General features: G+C 35.1%; 3 protein-coding genes across 6 annotated transcripts; 2 read left to right on the top strand and 1 right to left on the bottom strand.

The window, feature by feature from the left end:
- The first annotated feature begins 3,013 nt into the window (after positions 1-3,013).
- Positions 3,014-9,506, top strand: LOC137823336 (Ribonuclease II/R family protein). 2 transcript variants are annotated; one of them, XM_068628426.2, is made up of 8 exons: positions 3,094-3,371; positions 3,646-3,741; positions 4,278-4,669; positions 4,771-4,824; positions 4,966-5,034; positions 5,561-7,822; positions 7,978-8,049; positions 8,689-9,506. In XM_068628426.2, exons 3-8 carry the CDS (start codon positions 4,304-4,306, stop codon positions 9,049-9,051), a joined length of 3,186 nt encoding a protein of 1,061 aa, XP_068484527.2. In that variant the 5' UTR covers positions 3,094-3,371; positions 3,646-3,741; positions 4,278-4,303; the 3' UTR covers positions 9,052-9,506. The 2 variants fall into 2 exon arrangements, with proteins under 2 accessions (XP_068484526.2, XP_068484527.2); XM_068628425.2 differs by having other exon boundaries at positions 3,014-3,741.
- On the top strand, positions 9,500-14,541 carry LOC137823337 (uncharacterized). 3 transcript variants are annotated; one of them, XR_016514775.1, is made up of 7 exons: positions 9,500-9,977; positions 10,056-10,191; positions 10,266-10,367; positions 11,594-11,718; positions 13,177-13,399; positions 13,542-13,626; positions 14,035-14,541. XR_016514775.1 is itself a non-coding variant. In XM_068628427.2 (7 exons), exons 1-7 carry the CDS (start codon positions 9,861-9,863, stop codon positions 14,467-14,469), a joined length of 1,287 nt encoding a protein of 428 aa, XP_068484528.1. In that variant the 5' UTR covers positions 9,500-9,860; the 3' UTR covers positions 14,470-14,541. The 3 variants fall into 3 exon arrangements, 1 of the variants encoding a protein (XP_068484528.1); XR_016514774.1 differs by having other exon boundaries at positions 13,177-13,444; XM_068628427.2 differs by having other exon boundaries at positions 13,177-13,463.
- A 1,289-nt stretch (positions 14,542-15,830) lies between these two features.
- LOC137825987 (uncharacterized) lies at positions 15,831-17,842 on the bottom strand. The gene is made up of 2 exons (XM_068631815.1): positions 17,684-17,842; positions 15,831-16,444 (listed from the first exon to the last, which is right to left on the bottom strand). Exons 1-2 carry the CDS (start codon positions 17,731-17,733, stop codon positions 16,210-16,212), a joined length of 285 nt encoding a protein of 94 aa, XP_068487916.1. The 5' UTR covers positions 17,734-17,842; the 3' UTR covers positions 15,831-16,209.
- Between the last annotated feature and the right edge of the window lie 8,499 nt (positions 17,843-26,341).

Below are 26,341 nucleotides of genomic sequence, written 5' to 3'. Positions count from 1 at the left end.
AAGCTCAGAGGGTTCAGTGGTGGTCTTTCGTCTCCTTTTGAAGAACGACCCATAATAGGTCTCCTCATCTTCAGTAGGAGCAGGGGCGGCGTCGACAACAAATTCTAGCTTAAGGTCCTTAGTGGGGAGTGCTTGGGCATCTGCCTTCATCTTCTTAACTCTAGCTGCCAAGTCCTTCTTGTTGAGCTTACCCAACATATTGTCTGCGAGAAAAACAAGGGAAGTTTAGCAAACAAATTAGCAAGTCAGCATCAGTAAGAGTAAAAGAAGGAAAGATACCAATGTACGCTTTTAGTCCCCTTAGGAGAACACTTGACTTATGAGAGTGGTAGTATCAAAAACCACCTTCAGGTTGGAGAAGAAGTGGCACACTTCCTGGTCCCTCTGCGACATGCTCTCCAGGCATCGAGCACCCTGGAAGGTCAATTTCTGAGTCCAGTATAAGGTGAACCCATATAGAAGAGTTGGGTCCCTCTTGTTGCAGCGCACCTTCAAAAACTTGCCTTTGAAGCTTTTATACGATTGCTGGAAGAGCGAGAACAATGCTTTCCCAACCATTCCATTAAATGAAACCCACAATTGGCAGCCCAAACGCTTGGCCTTAAAGAAATATAAGAAGACTTTCACAGATGGCAAAAGACCAAAATGTGTGCAAAGAATGGAGAAACCCCGAACAAATGCCCAATTATTTGGATGTAGCTGGGACAATGTTGATTTCGGTAAGGAGCTCTTTTTCAAAATTATACAAGGCAAAGCTGATGAGGACATCCAAACCAAAGGGCATAGTGAGGAGGAACTTGACCAAGCCATCCCAGACCCATGACAAGAGGAGGGCTTAAAAAGGCCTAAGAGACTTTACAGCACAAGGTGGCTAATATTTTGGGGCAAATGATCCTTCTTGAAATATAAGGATTGTAGTTTCGTCTTATTTTCTTACAAACAAGAAAAGACCTCTAGCTAATCTTGTAATTTATACACTATTGGAACTCAGAATAGGAAAAACGAATATTTTGACAATTTTAGAGAGTGTTTCTCTGCTAGGGTTTTTCCCTGCATCTTGCGATCTTATCAAGAATCCACCGATTCTTGTGGTGATCATTCTTAGGCTTATCAAACTTTGTTTGTGGCGCCTTCCTTTATCCATGTTTCTAATGTTACTGTTTTGAATTTATTTCGTTCCGTAACCCTAAATTCCCAATTTTATTGTCATTTCTATTTGGATTCATATCAAAAGCGAAGGAGAACTTTCTTAAATACAGTGGTATAAAAAATAGAAAAATGGACCATCAGGGTTCGAGGACTCATCGCAACAGACTGGCTCGTCCTCTCTACATGGCACTAACTTAAGGCCTCTGTCGTTTTCCCTACCAAAAATACACTTCTTGGGGCATTCGCTTTTCGTGTAAATCACTATTTGATCATGAGAGGTGTATATGGAGGTTTCCTCTAGAAGGTTCTTAGGTTTCCAGGGGTACATGGTTTGGTAATCCATCATACAAAGTATCTAGAACATAAAACAACAAGCAAATGCAGACACACATTCAGGCAATGAAAACAACACGCATTTCAGATTCAAGAAAAACGATGAAGCTAGTAGGAATAACAATCAACATAATTAGAAAAGAATGAATACAAAACAGTCTCAGCCCAGGCGATATGGTCATAATGAAAGCGTCAATCTGACAATGATGCCAGAACATAGTCATGAGTTGAGTGGAAGGAGGTACCTGTGTTCAGAGAACGAGTCGAGGTGATGAGGTTTCCAAGATTGAGGAAGGAGGTGCAAAGAGTCTGAGAGAGACGCAAAAGCTTCGTAAAGGAGAAATGAAACATTGAGAAACGCTGAGGATTTTTCAACGTTAAGTAAAACGATGTTGGGAAGAGCAAGTGACAATTCCTTCCAACCGTTGATGAAAGGCCACATGTACGCTCGTGATGGAGTATGGTGAGATGTCATCTCAAAGACGCTTTGTGTGTTGCACCACACCCGCCACTACGAGAAGGAGACGTAAGCCACCAAGGGCGTGCAAGTAGTCCCTTCGCTGAAGCAAGCTCAGCTCGAGACTGCGGGCTTGTGTACTGGACCAAAGCGCTTAGAACTCAGCGCTTAGTGGTCGGACCTCAACACCTATCACAGGCAAGTCAACTCGGCTCTTGGGCCAGGATAGCGGGCCATGTAATTGGGCCCAAAATATATGTATAAGTCCATTTTTGTATAATTCAGGTAATCCTTTGTGCATAAGGCCTAGGCGGCTGGCGAGGGGTAATTATGGACCTAGGGGTGTGCTTAGTGCGCATGGGGTCTAACTTAAGTAAATACTTTCTTTTTAAACCTAAGCCCATGTGTTTTAGGGCACGTAGGGTTATGTTGCATGTATGATGAGAAGAAGCGTATCGCCACGTTGAGGGTGCTTACGTAAACAAATTGGACTCCTGATGCTGGTACTTAAGTTGACAACCTGATGGTTATTCTGTTATTATTTTATGCACTCTCTGGAGGAAAGATTTTGTTCGGTTGCAGCACCGTGAGAGTCTGCCCTTGAGCAGAATATTTTCCTGTTGAGTATGCTTTCAATTATGATTAGATTATCGTGATGGAAAGCAGTTGCAAAAGGTAAGCTATAAAAGGGACTTGAGTCCCCAGGATAAGGTACGCTGTTTCTAAGACTGAAATTTGTTACTTTTTTATTCTTATACGCCCTGACTGATTGTTGGAGTACAATCAACAGGTAGGAACCTCTCTGTTTCAACGGAGCCACATTCCAGAGCAGCAAGAGATATGACGGATTCGTGAAAAGATAGACGGAATTAGAACTTGTCATCAGTCAACTGGCGAACAAGTCAACCGACAAGAATACAATTATTAAAATAAATATTGATAATAATTTATTTTAATAAAAATATTAAATTTAGACTTAAAAACAAAAATAAATTTATTAAACGTAAAATATATTTAACCATTAATTCAGGAGTTGAATATCTTTACTTGAAGGTGTATCTTTATTACATTCCTGCATTAATTAAACGTTTCGTATTACCCACCTCAGGATTATTGGGTGAAGAAAAAGAGAAAAAGAGAAAAAGAGAAAAAGAAGATCAGAAGGTGATATTGAAGTGGAGTAGGAAGCAGGTAATGGAAGAGAGAAGAAAAAACAAAGAAAGAAGTGGAGAGAGAGAGGATTTGGGAAGAAAAGAGTGAGAGAGAAAGAAAAGGAGAGTCGGCGCCCATTGTCCCTGCCGACCAATCATAACGTCGTTTTCAACCTCATCATACCATACCCACCTCTTTCTCTCTCTCTCCTTCTCCTTCTCTTCTACTCTTCTTCATTCTTTCCTCTTTTTCTAATCAATAACAAGCTTCGGTTTCTTAGGTAAACCTTAAAACCCTATCTGTCACTCCACCCCTTCTTCCTCTTTCTCTTTTGTTTTTCTTTCATTCCTTTCTCTCGGGTTCTTCCCATTTAATTTTTTTCCAAAAAACGGAAGACCTCTTTCTTCTAGCTTAGTTTTCCTCTTCTTCAATCTTCATTCCTTTCGTTTCCCTCAATTTCCTTTTCCTCAATTTCCTTTTCCTTTATTTTATTTCAAGAAAGGATTTTTTTCCCATCTTTTTAATTTCGACAATTATGAGGACCGTGGTTGAAGGATCCTTGGTCGAGAGGTCGGACGACGCTGAAAAGGAGAAGAAGAAGAAGCGCCGATCCAATCGTCGATCCAAGCAAAACCCTTCCTCCACTTCAGGTACTGTAATTTCATTATTTTTTTAAAATTATTGTGGAGATGTTGGAGATTTTTCTTTCTTGCCCGGAAGACAAAATTCAATTTTTTTATTGTGTTGATTATGGGTATTGTGGATTATGTGAACACGGTTCTGTGTGTGTTGAAGTTGGTATTGTGTGTTTGTCCTGTTTATGACAAGTCAAAGCGAAAAAGAAAGGGTGTGCCGATTTATATGTTCTTGATTGTAACACCGATCGCAGTTCTTTACCAATGGTTCCTATGTTTTCGGGTGGGTCTTGTCTTTATTACTGCTACTGTTTCCTTTGTTGGGTATGGTTTTTGATTATTTTAATCAATGAAAAATGTATCATGGTGGTTTGGTTTACCTGCTACGGTGATCAACTGTTTATTTTTCTTAAACTTGAAGTTTTTAGATTAATAATTGAGGCGAAATGGTTTGAGGAGGCTTTTTTGTGTGTCTGGTAAATGCGAAAAAAATGAAGTCTTCAGTTTTTCTCTTGTGTGATTCTTGGTGTTTTTTTTCTGTTATTTGATAGCATCTGAAGCGAACGAGGCCCAGGGCATGTTGCCAGATTCAGGGAAAATTGAAACACCTACACATGCATCCACATCCTTGGAGGGTTCACTGAAGCAGGTCAATGTGGGTTCTCCTAATGAGCAAGGATTATCCAATGCATTTAATGTCGCTTTTACATCAATGCCCCCCATGCATATCAATGAGCAAGTGGAATCTTGTGATTTGCGAATTGTGCCTATCTATGGCGGAGGAGTTAATTCTAAATCATTTTCTGAGCCCGCTGGTTGCAGAGGGTCGGCGGGAATTAGTAAAAACAAGGACTCAGTCCCTTGTGGTCCAATTCGGATTTGTGGCCAGAAAAGTTATTTTAGTCCACACTTGTCTTTAGAGGTTGTTGAGAAGGCATTAGAGGTTAGTAACATGGTATTATTTTACTCACATGTCTCCACACAATTTAATATGGCTACCATTGTTATGAAAATAACATTTGGTTAATTTCTTCTGGCTTGCAGAAGGGCGATGTTTTTAAAGCTCTCTTTCATGTCAATGCTCACAATCGAGTTGAGGTTTTTCTCTAACTTATATCTTGCTGTGTTTTGTTGGTATTTTTGTTTGTTGTTTATGGGAGTGGGAGTGGAGGTAATTTAAGATATACTTTGCAGTTACCTGGTGCTTATTGATGTTTAAAATCTTCTATGGATTTGTAGGCCTACTGCAAAATTGATGGAGTGCCAACTGACGTTCTGATTAATGGGATTCCAGCCCAGAATAGAGCTGTAAGTATGAATGTTGTTATATTTCCAATGTTTTTAATGGAAAACTGCCTCTTTTTTTGTTTTCTAATGATCACATACAAATCACTGTGAGTTATTATTCTGCTTTTTTCTGGGTCATTTGCTTATACATTTTTGTGTCCATTCGTTAAGATTTTCTGATATTCATATATTATCTTTTGCATGGATTGATGTAATTACCTACCTAGAATATATCTGTTAATGTGTCTTCTCCCATGTAGTTGACCTCACCTAATAAAATAAGGCCTTTGTTACTTGTGTGTACTGGCTTATGGAGTGGATGGTGGATCTGAAGCAATTCTCTAAGATGTTTAGTAATTATAATTTTTGGTCATGTGTGATTGAAGTAATTCTCTCCTTTATATTGGACAATTGTAATTTTCATTTCTAATTCCATGGATTTTAGATTTAGTTGCATTGTTTCTTTTATAGTTGATATTATAACAGAAATTGTCTTGTTATGCCTTGTATTGCTGTATGATATATATCTAATGATTGTTCTGTGTAGGTGGAAGGTGATATTGTTGCAGTTAAGATTGATCCCTTGCCATTGTGGACAAAAATGAAAGGGCCAAATGTGTCTTGTAACAACACTTCAACACCGGAAGGTTGCAACCTTTTTACAGAAGATAATGAAGTGGATAGTAAAGGGAAACATAAGGTAGATGCTGATCATGGGTCTGCCCATTACAGAAGCTATCCTGTTCAAAACAAGGAGGATGCTGTTCAAAACTCCATATCCTATAGAAATGATTCTTTGACTGGAAAAAGAATTGTCTGCGAGGATAATACCTCCCAGGTTTCTACTAACCATTTAGATCTACTTGGAATAGCCAACCGGGACAGCATTAATGGACATCACTATGCTACTCCTGATTCCTTAAGGAACAATTCTTGTAGTGGACAAAGTGAAGTAGTTAATGCTGTGGAAAAGATGTGTTTGTTGGTTAATTCTGTCCCTTCTAAAAGACCAACTGGCAGGGTGGTCTCTATTATTGAGAGATCGCCTCGTCGGGAGGGTATTGTCGGTCATCTTAATGTGAAGCAGTGGGCTTGTTACAAGGACATAACCAAAAAGGACGTCAAGAAGAATAATAATTTGGTTTCTGATAATGATTACATCCAGATGATACCAACTGATCCAAAGTTTCCTAATATGATGCTTCTTGTTAGAAAATTACCCAAGTGCATTATGCAAAGGTTGAAAAGTGGTGACATGACAATTGAAAAGGATCTGGTAGCTGCACAAATTGTTGGTTGGGTTGAGGAAAATCCTTTTCCCGAGGCTCACATCTTGTGTGTATTTGGAAAAGGTGATGAAATTCAGACCCAATTAGATGCAATTTTGTTTCAGAATGCAATCTGTTCGTCTGAATTTTCTCCTGAAGCTCTGTCCTGTCTTCCGTGTGTTCCTTGGGAGGTACCACTGAAGGAAATTCAAAGTAGAATAGATCTCAGAAATTTGTGCATATTTACTATTGATCCTTCAACTGCCACTGATCTGGATGATGCACTGTCAATTGAGAAGTTACCTAATGGAAATTATAGAGTAGGTGTTCACATTGCTGATGTATCATATTTTGTTTTACCTAACACAGCCTTAGATAGTGAGGCTCAGTCTAGGTCAACATCTGTCTATATGTTGCAAAGGAAGTTACCTATGTTGCCTGCATTATTATCAGAGAATATTGGTTCACTTAGTCCTGGAGTGGATCGACTTGCTGTTTCTATACTCCTGGATGTAAATCATGTGGGGGATGTTGTAGACCGTTGGATTGGTCGTTCTGTTATACACTCATGTTGTAAGCTTTCATATGACCATGCTCAGGACATCATTGACCAGGATTTTGATTTTGAAGGTTTAAACAATACTGAAGATGGCTATCCCAGAGTGTACGGAAATTTTGAATGGTCCGATGTTATTATGTCTTTGAAGAGTCTTTATGAAATTTCGAATGTCTTGAAACGCAAGAGGTTTACTGATGGGGCTCTACGGCTTGAAAACCCAAAAGTTGTTATCTTGTTTGATGAAAATGGAGTTCCTTATGATAGTATGCTTTCTGAAAGGAAAGATTCAAATTTTCTTGTTGAGGAATTTATGCTTTTGGCCAATAGAGTTGCTGCTGAAGTCATATGCAGAGCTTATCCTGATGCTGCATTGTTAAGGAGGCATCCTGAACCTAATATGCGAAAGCTGAGAGAGTTTATGGCATTTTGTCAGAAGCATGGTTTTGAATTGAACACGACTTCCTCTGGTCAATTCCATTGTTCACTAGAGCAGATCAGGGAAAAGCTCAAGGGTGATCCTGTGCTTTACTACATACTTATTTCTTATGCTACTCGGCCAATGCAGTTGGCTTCTTACTTCTGTAGTGGAGATTTAAAAGATAGTGAAAATGAATGGGGTCATTATGCTTTGGCTGTCCCATTTTACACTCATTTTACATCACCTCTGCGTCGGTATCCAGATATTATTGTTCACCGGACATTGCTTGCTACCATAGAGGCTGAGGATTTGTATGCGAAGCAGGTTTATAAGGAAATAGATGTGGAGAAAAGATGTTTCACAGGTATCAATTTTGATAAGAGTGCTGCAGCATCCATCAAAGGCAGGGAAGCACTATCAGTTGCAGCTGTGAAGTATATTGTTCCAGGTGCTGAAGCACTTGCAAAAATTGCTGCTCATTGCAACGAGAGAAAGCTAGCTAGCAGAAATGTTAAGGATGCCTGTGATAAACTTTACATATGGTTTCTCCTAAAGAAAAAGGAGGTATAGTTATTCTAAATCATTCTCTTAAAGTCGTCATCATGCAACTTTCTTAGCTTTTTGTTTTCGGGAAAGCTTTTTGTTCTTGTTTTGTTTCAAGCCTAGGTCTTGATTTCATATTTTCCTTTGCACTTAAAGTCTATCTTTCTATTCTGCAGGTCTTATTTTCAGAAGCTAGAATTCTGGGACTAGGCCCGAGATTCATGTCAATTTACATTCAAAAGCTAGCTGTAAGTGACTTCTGACCATATGCCGTTCTAATTTGCACATAGAGTCAATGTGTCTCTTCAATAGATATGTTCTTTTTGTATGTAGAGTAGCTTTCACACATCACAGGACTAAGAAAATGGGTTATTCAATCTCTCTGTTTTGTGTGGATGGCTGTCAAAGATAACCGTTTTCTTTTGTAGGCAATGATGACATCATGTTTTGAAAACTTACGATTTTAAGAGGTTGGCTATTAATTGAATAATTTGTCTATTGACATAACATTATCATGGAAAAAGTAGGCTTGGTTCTTGGTACTTGGTATCATATGTATGTAAAGTGAATAAGAATGTTCTACTATTATTTTTTGTAATTTATCCAATTTCTACTATAAGAGAAGTACCTTGTTCATTTCACTATGGATTTACGATGAATCAGTTTCTTGAAATAGGAATATTGTATCTATCAAGTGCATAATTACTCGTGTTATCTTTCGGAGACATCAAATGCAGGATTTGCATATTCTATACATTGCTCTTGATAAAAAAAGATCTGTAGATATTTTATGAAGACTTTGCTTGATTCTACTTGTGCAATTTGGTGCTTTCTTTCAAGTAATTGGTGTCATTCTTATTATTGTTTTGTGCATTGTTCATATGCAGATTGAGCGACGCATATATTATGATGATGTTGAAGGCTTGACTGCAGAATGGCTTGAAACAACATCCACATTGGTGCTTAGCATGTCTACTAATACGTGTACATTTAGGAGGGGCTGGTCTAACAAGTGGAGGGCGATTGAAGAAGTTGCACTGCTTTCTTGTCCGTATAACCAGAGTGATGTAATAAAAAAAGTGGATGGTAATAAAGCGGAAACTGAAATTGATCCCTCAGTTTTTCCTCTCACAGTGCATGTTCTTTCAACAATTCCAGTGGCTCTTCATGCTGTTGGTGGTGATGATGGGCCCCTTGATATTGGAGTAAGGCTGTATATGAGCTCCTATTTTTATGGGATCAAGTGTTGATTTCTTTTAAAGAAATGGGATCGGCTCTACTGTGGAATAATAGTGTATAGTTCGACATAGGTGGGAAAATTACATTGTCTGAGTTTGCCAATGTACTATGAACATGAACTTGTTTAAAACTGAGATTTGGGTGTAGGAGTGTAGATAAAAGCAGGAGGTTCTGTTATAGATTTGGCCTCAGTGCCTCTTTCTAACAGAACTTTCCTATTGGAATTGGCGCTTGTTTTTGTTGGCCCGCCCGTTCCATCTACTTACTGTGTGCACGTATTTGGTTCTCTAATTGAGGCTCAGAACCCGATTCATACGTCCTTTCTATTTTCTTTAGATTGCAGCCCAATAATTTTTTATTTTGGGTCATCACTTGTACTACTCATTTGCTTTATCAAACATTTTTGTATCTTACTTTCTGACTTTGGTCAGCGTTGAAATCGAATAATTTTGTGTTCAACCGTTCATCTTTATTGTTATCATTTTTTACACTGACTGGTATTCCCGTTACATTTCTCATATCTGAATCATGGAAATTCAATTAAATTATTTTTTATTTGGACAATTTCGATAATTTTTTCAATCGTAACTATCTGTAAATAGAATGTTATTATAAACGTTAATTATATTTTTGTTTTTCGAAGACATTTTAAAAAGAAAGTTTATTTTTTTAATGTAACACTAGATTTACCCAGGTTACATTAAGCATAATAGTTATAAATGTAATAATAATAAAAACGCGTCGAATTTTTTCATTTTCTTATTAGGTGAACCGCTTTTTTGGCGGCAAAAGAAGAGAAGAAGAACAATAGCCGCAGTCGATGATGGCTTCAGCATTTGGCTGGTTCGGTCCTCTCATCGATCTCTCGAAAGCCTCTTCCCACATCGGCGATTTCGTTCAGCTTCTGGTCTTCGTTCACCGTTCCTTCCCCGTTCAGGTTCTTACTCGGTACTCCACTCAATCTCTTCTTTTCCTGTTAACTTAATTGCGTTCCTTTTTTTTTTCTCATCACCAGTGCAAGTCCTCCAAACGAGAAATAACCCGAACCGACATTGAAGTCGGCGACGATACGACGCCGTATTTCCTAGTTTCTCTTTGGCAGAAACACATGGGCTCCATGGTAGCAGCCGGCGATCTCGTCTTGTTACAGAGTAAATTCCGTTTCTTCCAAACTTGTATCTGTTGACTTGACGGCGTTAACTAACGCTTGTTTTATTCGCGGCAGATTTCAAGATTGCAAAATATGGAGACGCTGTTGAGGCCAGAACCGTTCAGTGGTCTTCGCTGATTTCCTTGGTCCACCCTCACCATTCTCTTCTCTCGAAGGGTCTGTTCTGTACTTCTCTGTTCTTTCTTTGTTATTTTGTCTGTTTGGTTAGATTATTATCTTCATTATTCTCAATTCTTCGCACATCTGTGTCTGTTGATATATATATATATATATATATATATATATATATATATATATATATATATATATATATATATTCGAAGCAACTGATCATGACTCAGCAAAATACACCTTTACACGGTCACTGGATTTGAAAACGCTTAAATGAACTCCATTTGTATTTCAAATTTGAAAACGCTTAAATGAAACATTTGAGAACTAATTTGACTTACGTAACATTTAAAGGCTAGACGTTTACGGAATTCTTAAATTTGAGAATCGATGGTTGTGCAGTTTCACCAATGTAGCAATTACGCAACAATTCTTATATAAGCAACCGTTGCTAATGGTTCTTGGGAATTATGAGACGATTGTTGGTCCTTTTTTCAGTTTTCAAGGATTTCAATTTAGGTAAAGACTTTTAACTCAAACCTACTTAATTAGTTTGCAAGATGAAGTTTGTATCTCACTTTATTTTAGTGATATCATGAATCAATGTGAGATCTCCACATTTTGAGTGTGTTATGATAAGCGTGATAACTAGTGACTTAATAAGGTCATTAAAAATATGCTCTAATACTGTTTTATAGTTTGGGTTAAGGTCTAACTTCAACTTATAAAACTAGTTTGTAAATTAAACCTTAATTTTAAGCATAGAGCTAGTCTACGTGAAATCTCAACAAAATTACAAATAAAACTTGATGTTCTTAAATCTTGTGTGCCAGTGTAGGGTTGGCCAAAAGTGAGTCTGGCAACACCACCATGGTTGACCATTGGATATGCTAGAAGTGTTTTTAATTTTATCTATAGTTGATATTGGAGTTCACCGTGGTAACTTTACTGTTAACTTTTATTTCATGAGCTGCCGAAGTGAAAGTTTAATTTTGATTGCAAAACAATACTCAGCGTACTGAACATAAGTTTTATGTTGCTTACATAAGTTTTTTCTCGTGCTGATGATTAATGAAGCCTGCAAATTACACGTGTTACCTCACTTCACATGTGCACAGTTTTTACCATCTGTTTGCAGCTAGTCTTGCTAGAACTCTCCACTCTCCCGTTTAGATGTGAGATACTATTTGAGGTGCAGAATTCTTGAATGTGGATACAATTTGTTTGTCTAAGCTTTAAAAGGTTTTGATTTTATAATTGGTTCTATGCAGCTGTTGAAGAGTTGGTAACAGGGTGCCGTGTTGGGGCGACAACGAAGGATAAGCTTAGGAGGGTCATAAAGTGGGTGCAGCAGTCTCGATCCACTATTTGTAACATCAAGTTGCAGTCCAATCAAGTATTTTCTTTGCCCTGTAATTGTTTTCCCTATTATATAATTTATCAAAAGGGTGAGAGAATACATTATGGAACCATAAAAGTATCATTAGCAAACAACATCCTAGTATCCTACGGTTTTTGGTTTCATTATTAGAAGATTAAGTCACATAGGTGTATTCAAAAGAGAAAAAAACACTACAGGATTCAAATCTGTGTACTTGTCTGTCCAATTCGTGTCTAGTATATGATGATTGTGCTATATAAGACGAGAGTACCATTTGCCAACTAATCATCCAATTCACTCATGCATAAATCCAATCAATCCATCACATTATGAAAATTAAAAACAATCGATTCGATCACCATTTGTTATTGGATGGACAATAACTTTTTTGCAATTCCCTGGGTCAAATAGTTCAATGTTCATTGTTTCAGCATAGGTCTTTGAGGGATGAATTTTGGACTCTGATGAGTTTTTGGTACAGCATCTGGTGTTTGAGTATGAGACTAAATATCAAACTTTATTTATAACTTTTTTGAAAAAATAAATATCATATACTTTAAATAGACGAGTTGAATATCCAATCCTAAAAAGAGTGGTTAATGGAGAGTTAAATGATTTTTTTGAGTCATGAAGGGATTGAAGTTTTGTAATACATTTTTAACAGATCCCAAGTGATTAATCATCTGGAGTGTTTTTTCTTTTACTTTTAAAATTAAACCTCATTGAGTGCCAATCTAACATTTTTTTTTCTTTCACATTCGGTTGCTTTGGAAAGTGGGCCAACGAAAAATAGTCTTACTTTTAATCCATCCACTATAATGCAATTAAAAGTTTATCATTGTGGTGATAAGCTTCCTTGCTTCGGTGTAAAAGAAAAATGTAACCAGTGGTGGGATGACATTCCGAGTTTTGTTGGAGATGATTTCTTTAGGAATAGGTGTTTCAACCTCGTTATAGGTTTGTTTCCTGAATAGGTTTTGGTATAGCCCCCTACTCTTTTGTATTTCTTTTTTTTATTCTATTTAGGAATGCTGCAGATTATTGATATTACGAGTTGATTAGGATCATATGTTATAGGGGATGCTTTTGCATACTCTATTTTTTGTAAAAAAAAGTTAAAATTTATCCATTCTATCCATTTGACTCCAGTTGTCTCAGTTGTCCTGAGGCAAGTTACTCGCAAATCCTTTTATTTTATTTTTACATAGAAAAGGAACATCTGTTTGTACATGTCATTAGTATTATATACCGGTCTGGTTTCATTGTAATTCAATTATCTTCTGAACAAAATATATAAATGATGGTGGTAGTTGAGATTATTATGTCATGTTCATTTCATATTTTACATTTGAATTTCCTTAACAAAAATATTGTCATTGACATGTTTTCTTCTCTCACTTAGATAAACTACCAATACGCTTCATCCATACGGTGTTAGTTAAGATATACTGATGAATCTTCTGAATGTGATAGACGCAGCAAATAGAGCATCTGCCAAGAAACTGGACGGTGCTTGAAGAGGAAAGGCCTAGGGACTGTTTTTCACTTATTGAAGTGTCTCAGCTAACAACATCCTGCAAGGCGATAGTCTGTGCATCTATTGGTGAAATTGTTCCACTACATACCGCCAGGACTCTTGGTGATACCAAGAAGGAGAAGGTTTTCATTAGCAGGAGAGTTTACAGAACTGAGGATAGTAAGTTGATGGATGATCTCATATGCACTGGCTGCCAGCTCTGTGGTTCGCCCTTGGATTCAAAGTACTAGATTATATGATTAATTAAGCCTTCTTGTTGTGCCTTTCATTATGATGAATGATAATTCTTCCCTTCTTTCAGATTTGAGCGAAGTGCTGTTCCACTGATCTGTTGGAAAAGTTCAACCCGTCGTCACTCAATATGCTCGATATATAGACCCTTCATGGTAATTGCTTGTTCACACTTCTTGCTCATGTGTTTCTCCTCATCCAGATCTTATAAGATTTTGAGGATTAATTTATGTGCTGTATTTATTTTGCATTTCATAATCATAGTTCATATGAATGTAGAAAGATGGCTTCTTGTCCAAGAACAATTCACAATTCCATATATTTTTTATTTTTGAAACAAAACTATCCATAGCCAAATCAATGAAATTTGAGGCATCTTTCAAGTGTATAAATTTCAAAGTATACTTGAATGTGTCTTGTGCCACTATTTGTTTCCTAATTAAAGATATCAGATAGCAAGAGGGAAGCCAAGTCTTGTCATGCATATGAATATTGACATTTTAGATTATTCTTATAAACTTATAGACTTGCTTACCATTGCTTATTGATGCAATTTTTGGCAGCTATACTTGTGGGACGAATCTGATTACATGCCAGTTCTCGTTAAAAACAGGACTGCAGAAATCTTGTTTGGGAACATGAAGGCTGGGAGAGTATACTCAGCTTATAAAGAAGAAATCCATAACCAAAATCTTGGTCCAAGAAATGAATGCAAGGATAACGATGCCAGTGAAAGACCTGTTATTAACCCAAGACCCTCCGGGGAAGGACTTCCGAGTTCTAATACGTTAGAGGTTGATAAGGGCTTGCAATCGGAGGAAAAGCATCTTCCTGATAAGTTCAACTTTTACCGTGTCTGGTTAATTCTTCTGAAAATGTTGCTGAAACAAGGAAAGAACAGCCCTCTGAAATTTGAGATCATTGTTGATCCCAGCTTAGATATCGAAAGTGGAAAATTTGAAATGGTTTCTGCAACAATGCCTTGTTTTGGAACCTAATGATTTCACCTATCCTGAACTTTGCATATTTGCTTACGCATCTTCCAAACAGCAAATTCTTGAACACTCCCACACCCGGTTTCAAATATTATGCTGTAAATATTATGTTTTTAATACCAATTTTTTCATTTATTTAAAAATTTACATATTAAGCATACCAAGCAAGTTGACACCTAGGTAGCATAGACACCGATACGGACATCGATACGACACGGATAAGAATACGGAGAGTAAAATTTTTAAAATGTAGGACATGAGGACACAAATCTATATATTATATAATTATAAATTATATAAATTGATAATAAAGATCGGAACACAAATCTATATATTATATAATTATGAATTATATAAATTGTTTTAGATTATTTTTTGGAGCAGAAAGATGTTTTTTTTACTACAGGTTCACAAAAATTTGTTTTTTATTTATAACAATTTATACAATAAAGTTTGATTTTTTAAAAAATTAATGTATTTTTTTTTAAATTGTGTTAGGATCATACTAGAATTATTAGAAATCTAATAAAAATACTTTTTGAATTGGACATTTTACATATACGTTTTCTATATTTAAGAGGAGTGTCCGAACTTCATAGACACTCCAAAGTTCAACCATCATATTCATCACAAGGAAAACTACATAAAAGAGTAGAAGAAAACAAACATAAAAACATGGGAGACCAAATGATGTCCAAGTAAAAAACATACAACCAAACCTTTCCAAACAAAAAGTTATATTAGAAAATTGATACCACAGCTGCATAAAAGAAAAGAGAAAAACAAACATAAAAATATGGGGAGACAAAATGAAGTCAATGTAAAAAACATACCACCCAACTTTTCCAAACAAAAAGTCATATTAAAAAATTATACTTCTTAGGAAAAAAAGTCTAATAAAAAAAATTAAATTAAGTAAATTTCAATCTATTATCAATCTGAAAGTAAGGAATACTATGAATTGTCTTCAACGAAAATGTGAAAGTTAGAAGATAGGTAGAATCTTTACATTAAGCATAAGTAATATAATTTGCCTACAACAAACTGATAAAGTTTTTTTGTCATTTTAAGGATTGGAACCAAATATCATTTTCGCATAAGAACTAAAATATAATTTGCAAAATTTTAAATTTGAAAAGTAAATAAATAGAAAGGATAATCGAATATAGCTTCTCGTATTCTGTGAAAACATTTTACAGGAAAAAGCATGATATGCACAATCGAATAGGCAATCGGGTAGAACTCATAGAAGTGCATCTTCAAGAACTATACACAAAGGAAATTAAAAGTATTTTAGTCTACCAAATCTTGCATATAACAATCCAATATTACATTATCGTGCACAAAATTGTGACAATGGCCCATGAACAAGGTAAAACCTTATTAGATAAAAAAAATAAGGAGTACACTGCTCCAATTATTCGATGTACAGTGTGCCACTCAAAATAATCCTTTATTGGGTGCTATAGCTATCCCAAAAAGAATCTGACAAGGGTGTTCTTTAATTACCATTATATAGGAAACACATTGTAATCAAACATTCCTGAAATTTGTATGAATTAACAAAGAAATCCATCATATCCACCTTCTTCTGAAAACACCGCTGGAGGAAAAACTGTAAAAGGCTAACAAAATACATCAACTAGATGAACGTTTGACTAGTGGCTACCAGAAAAGTGCATTTAGTTTGTTATAATCATGCTCAAACAAGTTTGACAATGCTGAAAACTTCAAGATAGCAGTTTATGAATCAATTTCTGTTTCACCCAAAGAAGTCTCGGCAGCAGCATTTTGCGCTTCAAGTAGCTTCATTTGGCGCTCAGCGTGTTCCCTTTCGCAAGCAGTGATTCCCATGATAATATCCAACATAGTACCCGTGGTGCCAAAAAATACAAGGGGTGCCAGAGATTTGCGCTTTATCCCAACTGGAATAGCCAGCAATGCTCCTGCAACTGAGAACACCCAAGTGCCCAATGCACTGCAAACTTTCCATGTTCAGCAAGAGTTTAACAAAATTCACCTTTGAAAATACAAAAACGTCACTGTGAACTGAACAAACTTAAACTTCAAGGAAACGAAAGATTTCCAGAGAAGCAAAATATAAACCATTATAAGGATACCAACCTTACCCAAATTCACAAGTCAGAACCTATTAGAAAACCAAATAATTATAAACGAGGGCAAGAGGTTAAGAAGTGACGGACTAAGTTCATTGCAATGTGTCATGATTTCAGTTAATACTAAATTCATCAGCTAAGATACAGTTTTGTTCAGTGACTGACAACTAACTTAAGCGTACAAAGATTTGATGACACAAACAAACCCCATCTGGATGACAAGACAATACAGCAAAATTTAGAGTAAATCTTCAACTGCATCCTGAGGTTTCACATGTCACCACCACTTAGTTTTCCAGAGATTTTTATTTCAAATGTTCCTTCAAAGATTTAAAACATAATTAAATATGCCCTAAGAACTAAAATGGCGAACCAAAAAGGATAACTTGGTGTCCTTTCTGTACATTGTCAGAATAATTTTGAAGACTTTTTTTTGGAGGATTAACACGGTGACTCGTGGAACTTTGAATGATCAACTGGATTATTTACTGCATAATTTATGGAAGCATATAGTCTACTCGATATTCTTGTTTCCTGGTGTTCCTGAGTACCAATATCATCATGAATTGTCAAACATTCATTGGTTACTGCATTGCAAGTAATACCAAGCACAATGACAACTCGTTAAGATAAAAACACTTAGCAAACAAACAATATCTGCAATTAACAAAATAAATGAGCATTTGTAGAGCAACCATGCCAAGCAAACGCTTACTCTGCCTTATAATCAAACCATAAATCATCATTAGTGTCCCTTTTAATAACTAAGTGACAAAAGAAAGTACTTTTCCAATGTCATGTCCAAAACTACCTTCTTCAGCACTTCAAGGAAACAAATTTGTCCCATAACAAAGGTGGGTGCAAATTAGGATCCCTAATTCCCAAAGATCATAACTTTTCCTAGTTTCTAACTAGTTCTAAAATCAAATTTGATTTCACTATTAATGGGGTCTTCAAAAAGATGGCATCGAGTATTAACCAATACGATTTGTAAGAATCATCAATTGGGTGAGATGGGTTAATCAAGTTATGAATTCAAGTAAACATTAAAAGGAAAAAACTGTCACAAAAAACACAGATAAAGAAGAAAGGACACTGACTTGGAAACGGAGCAGTCTTCAAGATGCTTTACATTATCTTCGCCTCCCATTTTCGGCAGAAACTATAAGCGGAGAAGGGAAAAGGGAATAACAACTGTGCCTTTCACTTGCTTCGATTTTGAATATTGCTTTTGTGTACAAAGAGAGAGGTATAGTAAGAAAAAAATACGGTTTTGCACATGCAGTCACAAAAATATCAAAATTACAGTTTACTTACATTTTATTTTATTTTAGCTAGGGAAATTTATTATTTAAGGTTGGATCAAACCGTTTTAATATGTTAGAAAAAGTGAAAGTTAATAAAAATAATATTTCCTATTTGATTTGTTTTCTGTTTTATTGTTAAAATTTAATTTAATGTTTAATATACTTATTGATTTATAATATTAAGTAATTGCATTTTTGTTATTTTTATAATGGTATAACCTGTAACATGTACTCGCTTAACACTACAAGAAATAATGATGGTATAGTCCTCAAAAGAGTGACACAGAGTAAAAAAGAGACTTTACATGGGACTAGTATGGGCTTAGCGTCCCAATAAAAATAGAAGTTAATGTTTTGGTGGTTAATGCATTAGAGACAACTTCTAATGGGACACAAATTTACAAGATAGTGTTGGCTTAGCCTACATAAAGAAAAACATATTATTTAACTATAGCGTAGGTTTAGGGGACACTAAAATAGCTATAAAATTAAATAATTATTAAGAAGTGGACTTTAAGTCTTTTCACCCACTTATATCTATGAAATGGTCCTAATCTATGGTCAATGTGAGATCTCCAACAACACCTCCCCCTCATGCCGAGACTACCAACTCATATTAAGAAGTGGACTTTAAGTCTAACTCAACTTCATAAAACCAGCTTATAAGGTAAGGTTTACACCCACTTATATACTATGAAATGTCCTAATATCTAGTCGATGTGGGATCTCCAACAATAATTAAACTTAAAGTCGAACAAATGTGAGTAAATCGTCTCCATTGGGGACAGTACCTGGGAAACAAATATTAGTGTCGCATATACCTACGCTAAATTTAATAAAATATTAACTTACATCCATTTTGTGTCCCCATTTTCGACGCAGTATCATTTTGCAACTTATTTTTTTTATTGCATCTACTCTGTGTCCACATTCTATACGTTAACATATTATTATTATTTTAATAATTTTTAACTTGCATCCACTTTGTATCCACATTCTAGACTCAATATTATTTTGTTACCTTTTTTTTTTCATTATATCTACTTTCTGTCCCCATTCTAGATGCTAACTTATTATTATTATTATTTTAATAATTTTTAGTGTGAGTTAAAGGTCTCCATTGTAGACACAATGTTTGATATTTATTTTTGTGTCCAACTTGAGTAGACTTCACCCTTGCTAGTGGTTTCTTTTTAATAGCCCTCACTTTTTGTTGGAAGCTAAAGTGAATTTTTCTTGTTGTGTAATTAGTTATATGTTCTATTATATTATTTATATCTATATATAAATGAGATTTTTCTTTTGATATTTATCAATTTTATTCTTATATTATTATTTATTTTATTATTTTATCTTAGACATTTCAGTCATTTCATTATTTTTTTTAAGTATTTAATAAATAACTAATTATTCTTATAATTAATTGGAAACTGGTTTTCTATTTTTGAAACAAATATTATATCATTTTGTAGAAAGCAGTTACCAAATTTAAATTTTGAATGTGAAATAGTTTATTAAAAGTTTTGTACGATGTGAAACAATTTTTTTCTCCATATCTTCATCTCTCTTAAAAGTCATGATTGACCATACTCCTCACTTTCTTTTTTGTACCTACTTCCCAATTTCTTTTCTTTCCTTTTCTCTTTCATGTAAAAACATACTTTTATTCTCACTTCTCTTTCTCTTTCTATGTTTTGATTAATCTTTGTGAAACTCTAATTTGACCTTTGTCTAATATCATCGTTTTCTTAACTTCTTAACTTACTTTTTTATATGCTATACTGATGTTTTGTTTGTTCTTTATTTGTTAATTGTAGATGGTTAAATTTCAGAGCAAAATAGAGGAAGAAGAGAAGGAAAAACTTCAGAAGCAGCAACAAAAGTTCGTCTTCTTCCCACGAGTTCATCTTCTCGCCATTTTTTTTTCTTCATTTATTATTACTTATTTACAATCTTCATACATGGAGAACCTTCAATTAGAAGAACGTAGAAAGAGGAAGACACTGAACCCTAAGGCACTATTTCTTGTGCACGTTCCTATCACTGTCGTGCTTACCCCAAGCGCAAGGTTCCAATGCGAAGGAATATTCTTAAGAGCGGTGTGTAATATGGATTCGGTGCATGTTGCATTCTTGAAAAGAAGTTGCATATGCTTCTACCTCCACTAGAGAGTGTAGGGAATGGTTAGTAGTTTTGTTTGTGAATAAAAAAACGATTTGATTCATATTTTATCCTTATTAATATTTTATTTTATTAATTTATTTTGGTTATGTTGCCATTTTGTAATTTCAGCAGTTAACAAAACAATTTTTTAGTTTTAAAAATTTATTTTATTTATTGTCATTTAACGGTTGCTAGATGTGGACAACTTTATTTTGAGGGAACAGAGAAATTGGTACACTACTGTTTTTGACTCTTTTTTTTTTTCATTTTCTATATAGTTATGAATTTATGAAATTTGTGATTGGCTTTACGTTAATTGTTTTTGTACTGGTCGGACGTGCTCGGGGCTCCGATCCGAGCACTTAAGTATGTTAACTTGGTTGGTTAGGTCAATTTGGGAAGGTACCTAGCTCGATCCAAGATAAATGGTAAGCCCAATGATGCATCAGGAGGTCGACCTAGACAGTTGAGAGCTCATATCGAAAAGATAATTAAAGTAAAAATAACAGAAAGAATAACTGAATTATTTAAGCACAAATTATAACAGAAAGAATAACTGAATTAGTTAAGCACAAATATTATCGTAAATCTCAATGAAAATAAACAAAAGGTATATATTAACAGAATATCTTTATGTTTGTTAAACTCCTGAAGGAGGTCTACGAATACTATAAAAAGCGCTTGAGACCTTGAGCAAAGGTAAGTTCAATCTCGCGATACTACACTCATACATATACTTTATATTCAAATACTGATAGTTATATGCTTTCACTGACTTGATCGTCAGAGTGTGATCAACAGGTGGAGCTCCCCTCACTGTAAATTATTAGCATCTTAAAGCAGTAACAACAAAAAAGAAAAGTCAAGCCTGGAGTCCACCACCAAGATTCGATCTAGGTTAGCCGGTGAGAACATTTGGTGTCCACTGTGGGGCAGGTAAAACTGATCCCGCTAACAACCCGTGACATAAATGATCATTACCATTTAAATATGTGGTGATGTTTTAAATTTTTTATCAAATTATTCTGAAAATCATAGATGTTTTTAAATTTGTCATCATATTATTATGAAGATAACATAAATGACCATTACCATTTAAATTTGTTGTGATGTTTTAAATTTGTTATCAAATTATTATAACAATCACTGATGTATTTAAATTTGTCATCATATTATTCTGAAGATAACATAAATGATTATTATAATTTAAATCTGCTATGATATTTTCAATTTGTTATTAAATTATTCTGAAAATCACAGATGTATTTAAATCTGTCATCATATTATTCTAAAGATAACATAAAAGATTATTATCTTTTAAGCCTGTTGTGATATTATTATTAAGATAAAAAATATAATTGTTATTATTTAAATTTGTTATCACATTATTATGAAAATTATAGATATATTTAAATCTGTTATCATGTTATTATGAAGATAACATAAATGATTATTATCTTTTAAGTTTGTTGTGATATTATTCTGAAGATAAAAAGTATCATTGTTATTATATAAATTTGTTATCATATTATTAGGAAAATCATAAATATATTTAAATTTGTTATCATGTTATTCTGAAGATAACAATTATCATGTTATTATGAATATAACATAAATTATTATTTTCTTTTGAGTTTGTTGTGATATTATTATGATATATATATATATATATATATATATATATAATTGTTATTATTTAAATCTGTTATCACATTATTATGAAAATTATAGATATATTTAAATATGTTATCATGTTATTCTGAAGATAACATAAATGATTATTATCTTTTAAATCTGTTGTGATATTATTCTGAAGATAAAAAATATAATTGTTATTGTTTAAATTGTTATCATATTATTATGAAAATCACAAGTATATGTAAATCTCTTATCATGTTATTTTGAAGATAACATAAATGATTAATTATCATTTAAATCTGTTGTGACATTATTTTGAAGATAACAAATATAATTGTTATTATTTAAATTTATTATCATATTATTATGAAAATAATAGATATATGTAAATTTGTTATCATGTTATTCTGAGAATAACATAAATGATTAATTATCATTTAAATCTGTTGTGACATTATTATGAAGATAAGAAATAATTGTTATTATTAAAATCTGTTATCATATTATTATGAAAATAACATACATATTTAAATATGCTATCATACTATTTTGAAGATAACATAAATGATTATTATCATTTAAATATGTTGTGATATTTTAAATTTGTTATCATATTATTTCAAAAAATCACAAATATATTTAAATTTGTTATCTTGTTATTCTGAAGATAACACAAATGTTTATTATCATTTAAATCTGTTGTGATATTATTATCATCATCATTATCAAGATCTCTCACATGAGAGAAATTATTCTTGTTACTGGATATAGAGCGTAGTGTAACAATACTTGTCTAGGAAAGTTTTGAAAAGGAAAAACTTGGTATTTAAGTGCGTCCATTAGTGACCCACCTCTCTTTCCTGGGAACTTACCTGGGGTACTAGTTGACAATTTACAATCGTTGTTCCAGTAAAAACCGAGATGTCGCTTCATCATCATCATTATCATGATCTCTCACATGAGAGAAATTATTCTTGTACTGGATATAGAGCGTAGTGTAACAGTACATGTCTAGGAAAGTTTTGGCAAGGAAAAACTTGGTATTTAAGTGCGTCCATTGGTGACCCACCTCTCTTTCCTGGGAACTTACCTGGTGTACTAGTTCACGATATACAATCATTGTTCCAGTAAACATTATTATTCATAACATATATTTCTATTTTAACTCTATGGCAAAATAAATAAAAAAAGGAGATACATACAACAAAGATCAAACATTTGACAAGTTTTCCATAACTCATGTGTTGAGAATGACAAATGATTATGTCCTACTATAGCTCGACAGTAAATGGTAGTACAACACCAAACCCTTATACTATACAGGATCATAGAATTTTTGGGCGACAGAGCTTATCGACTGGAAATTCTAGACGATGGAATCATCCCACGAACGTTGAATGCAGCAAGCCTTAGGTTCTATTTCAGTTAAGAAATTTATTTATAATTTGTTTTCAGATATTTTAATGTTTCCTTGTTTCCTTTGGCAACACTTTTTTTCCTCTAAAGGGGTTTTCTTAATGAGGTCACCCATAGAAATTTTTTTTTTTGGAAGTCCACGAGTAGATAGTTACCTGGGTAGGCACATGGTGAAACGACCTAACTAACATAGTTACCCGAGTAGGCGCCGTTTGAGACGAATTAACTCGGAACATAAATAGTTATTCGAGTAGGCACATGGTAAGACGACCTAATTCGGAACAAACATAGTTACCCAAGTAGGCACCCTATGAGATGAATTAACTTGGAACAAACATAGTTATCCGAGCAGGCTCATGGTAAGACGACCTAACTCGAAACAAACATATTTACCTGAGTAGGCGCCCAGTGAGATGAATTAACTCGGAACAAAAATAGTTATTCGAGTAAGCTCATGGTAAAACGACCTAACTCGAAATATACATAGTTACTCGAGTAGGCGCCCTGTGAGACGAGTTAACTCGGAATAGACATAGTTATCCGAGTAGGCATGGTAAGATGACCTAACTCGAAATAAACATAGTTACCCGAGTAGGCGTCCTGTGAGGTGAATTAACTCGGAACATACATAGTTATCCGAGTAGGCATGGTAAGACGACCTAACTCGAAACAGACATAGTTACTCGAGTAGGCGCCCTGTGAGACGAATTAACTCGGAACAAACATAGTTATCCGAGTAGGTGCATGGTGAGACGACTTAACTCGGAACATACATAGTTACCCGAGTAGGCACACCATAAGACGACCTAACTTGGGGGTGGGCAACTTCAACGCTCATCGCTGGCCCGAGCATGAGTCCAGACTATCTTGTAATGTACACAATAAAGTGAGATTGCTCGACAAGATGTGTGCCATGATGTCAAGATAACCAATAATGTAGGTAAAGTTGAAGCAGCAAGTGGTTCGACTGACCTAGAAGGGTGTCATTCGTTAAAGATTTAGCTACTTTTGTTAAGAACTATTCTTGCTTTATATGTTTCATCTCAATCAGGTTAGCAAAGCTGTAATATGTTAGTTATGTTGTGTTTGGTATACGAAGTCAATTTGTTTGGCAAAGTAATTTTGCATGTATTTATATGTTATAGGCAAGTCTATTAACGCCCTAATAAGGCACACCATGACCTTAAGTTATAAAAAATGATAAACACTTTTAGGATGATCTGAGTTCAAACGTTAAATACACATTTTAGAGGGATAATCAAAATGACAAATAAGTTCCAATATTAAAATGTACGTATAAAACATGGTTAAAATTTAGAACTAGGAGTCCTCCACTAGTTTCTCGTCAACTATGCTCTTGCATGGGTTAAACTCCAAGCAGTCCATTGCGTGGTGGATGATGGTTGCCTGCTTTAAGGCGGTTTCAAACCCAACGATGAATGATTGGGTTGCATCATCTTTCAGGGAATCAACCACCTTGGAGAACTCCCTCTCCTCGCGTCATCCCCTCTTCTTTTCCTCTTTTACAAATCTTCAATCTCATTGGAAAGTCTACTATTCTCTTTGGCAAAGACAAACCCCTCTTGGGTCTTGTTGGCCAACTCCAAGCCTAAACAGTTTACTTTAGCATGGAGGCGCTCAACATCCTGATGGAGTTCGACATTCTGTTGGGCTCTCCTGTCTTCAGCCTTTTTCCGATCCTTTGCTTTGACATTAGCTAAACACGCAAAGGAAAACGCCTGGCCGAAAAGCATATTAGAGTCTTGGCGGAGATGATCTTTTCCATAGGCCATCAGACAAGCCTTATCCTCGTCTAGTAAGAAGCATGACTCGCCATGCGCTAGGATGTTAAAGTTGGGATCCCAGAAGCTCTTTCCTTTTGAACTTCCTACAACTTTGCACTCTTGGATGGTTACGACATTCTGATCAGGAGCCTGATCATCTAAATGCGAGTGTTTTGAGGGGGGAGCCGCCTTCAATCTTTTCCTCTTAAAAATAAGACCCGAGGTTGTGTGCTCGTCTTATTTAGATTGGACACGAACGACCCCAGCTGAGACTTTCTTCTTCTGCAACGAAGAGTCCTTATTTGCAGCTGCCCATATCTTCTTGGCTCGCTCGGTCAGCTCGACTTTGCTTATGTTAGAAAGCATGTTATCTGCAAAGACAAACAAAGTTTCAGAATTCATGAATTGAAATTTCCTTTCTAGGGTAAGGCTAAAAAAGGGGTATACTGATGTAGGCCTTGAGAGAACCTAAAAGTTATTCCTTGGTCAAAAGTGTTGGCGTGTCGAAAACGACCTTGAGGTTTTCCAAGAATTCACAAATACCTCGTTCCCTTGGAGACATGTCTTCTAGACATCGAGCACTCTAGAATCGGGGGTTGGGCGACCAATACAAAGGGAAACATCTAATAAAGATGGATCTCCAGTCGAGGCACGAACCTTGATAAATCAGCCTTTGAAGTTTTTGTATGAAGATTGAAAAAGGGTAAGCAAACCCCTCCAGGGACATCGTTTAAGGAAGCCCATAATTAACGATCAGAGTGTTTGGGTTCGAAAAAGTAAAAGAAAACTTCCACAGTTGGTGAAATGCCGAGCTAGGAACACAAATAATAAAACATCGGATGAACGCCCAACTATTTAGATGTAGCTGGGTGGGAAGCTACATTTAGCTCGGTTAACAATTCTTTTTCAAAAGATCTACAAGGGAAGAAGCAACAAAACTTTAGAGAAAAAGGTGGCATAGAAAAAGAAGAACAGCCCGTCAGGGTCCGATGAATCATCACTACATATAGACTCACCCTCCCTACAGGCTACAACTTTTACTAAGTTTTCATCTTTCTTACTTAACGCCCCTGATTCCCTTAACTCTGTAATTCTCAAATAGGAAGTGTAAATAAATTTTTTTTTAGGAAGTTCCTTTTTGGCCTAAGGATAAGCATAGCTAAAATCCATCTTTGAAAGAAACTAAGACATAAACAAAAATGGAATACAAATAATAGTTCAGGAAAAACATATACAAAATAAGCTAAATTGAAGTATTATGTGAAATCAATACCAAATGATAATCACCATCATTTAAATAGAATTTTGTATGGAGGAAACATACTTGTTTTCTGGTGAGGCACGACGGTGCAAGGTGGTGCAGCGATGGGGAAAAGAATTTTGTTTTGCACTGAAAGTGAGAGTAGTGAGTTCGAAGAGGCAAAAGTGTTAATTTTGAAGTCGAAACAGT

Source organism: Phaseolus vulgaris, chromosome 8 (genome assembly GCF_051622355.1).
Source record: "Phaseolus vulgaris cultivar YP4 chromosome 8, ASM5162235v1, whole genome shotgun sequence".
NCBI lineage: Eukaryota > Viridiplantae > Streptophyta > Magnoliopsida > Fabales > Fabaceae > Phaseolus > Phaseolus vulgaris.
The sequence above is the reverse complement of the archived record's forward strand: the minus strand, read 5'-3'. Positions and strand labels throughout refer to the sequence as shown.

Bases quoted from the DNA above. Each gene is read 5' to 3' on its own strand.
- LOC137825987 (XM_068631815.1), bottom strand. From the start codon at position 17,733: ATGGGAGGCGAAGATAATGTAAAGCATCTTGAAGACTGCTCCGTTTCC. The intron at 16,445-17,683 runs GTCAGTGTCCTT...GAAAGTTTGCAG, and splicing joins GAAGACTGCTCCGTTTCCAA to TGCATTGGGCACTTGGGTGT.
- LOC137823337 (XM_068628427.2), top strand. From the start codon at position 9,861: ATGATGGCTTCAGCATTTGGCTGGTTCGGTCCTCTCATCGATCTCTCG. The intron at 11,719-13,176 runs GTATTTTCTTTG...TGAATGTGATAG, and splicing joins TCAAGTTGCAGTCCAATCAA to ACGCAGCAAATAGAGCATCT. The intron at 13,464-13,541 runs GTACTAGATTAT...CCCTTCTTTCAG, and splicing joins GGTTCGCCCTTGGATTCAAA to ATTTGAGCGAAGTGCTGTTC.
- LOC137823336 (XM_068628425.2), top strand. From the start codon at position 3,627: ATGAGGACCGTGGTTGAAGGATCCTTGGTCGAGAGGTCGGACGACGCT. The intron at 4,825-4,965 runs GTTTTTCTCTAA...ATGGATTTGTAG, and splicing joins ATGCTCACAATCGAGTTGAG to GCCTACTGCAAAATTGATGG. The intron at 7,823-7,977 runs GTATAGTTATTC...TCTATTCTGCAG, and splicing joins TTCTCCTAAAGAAAAAGGAG to GTCTTATTTTCAGAAGCTAG.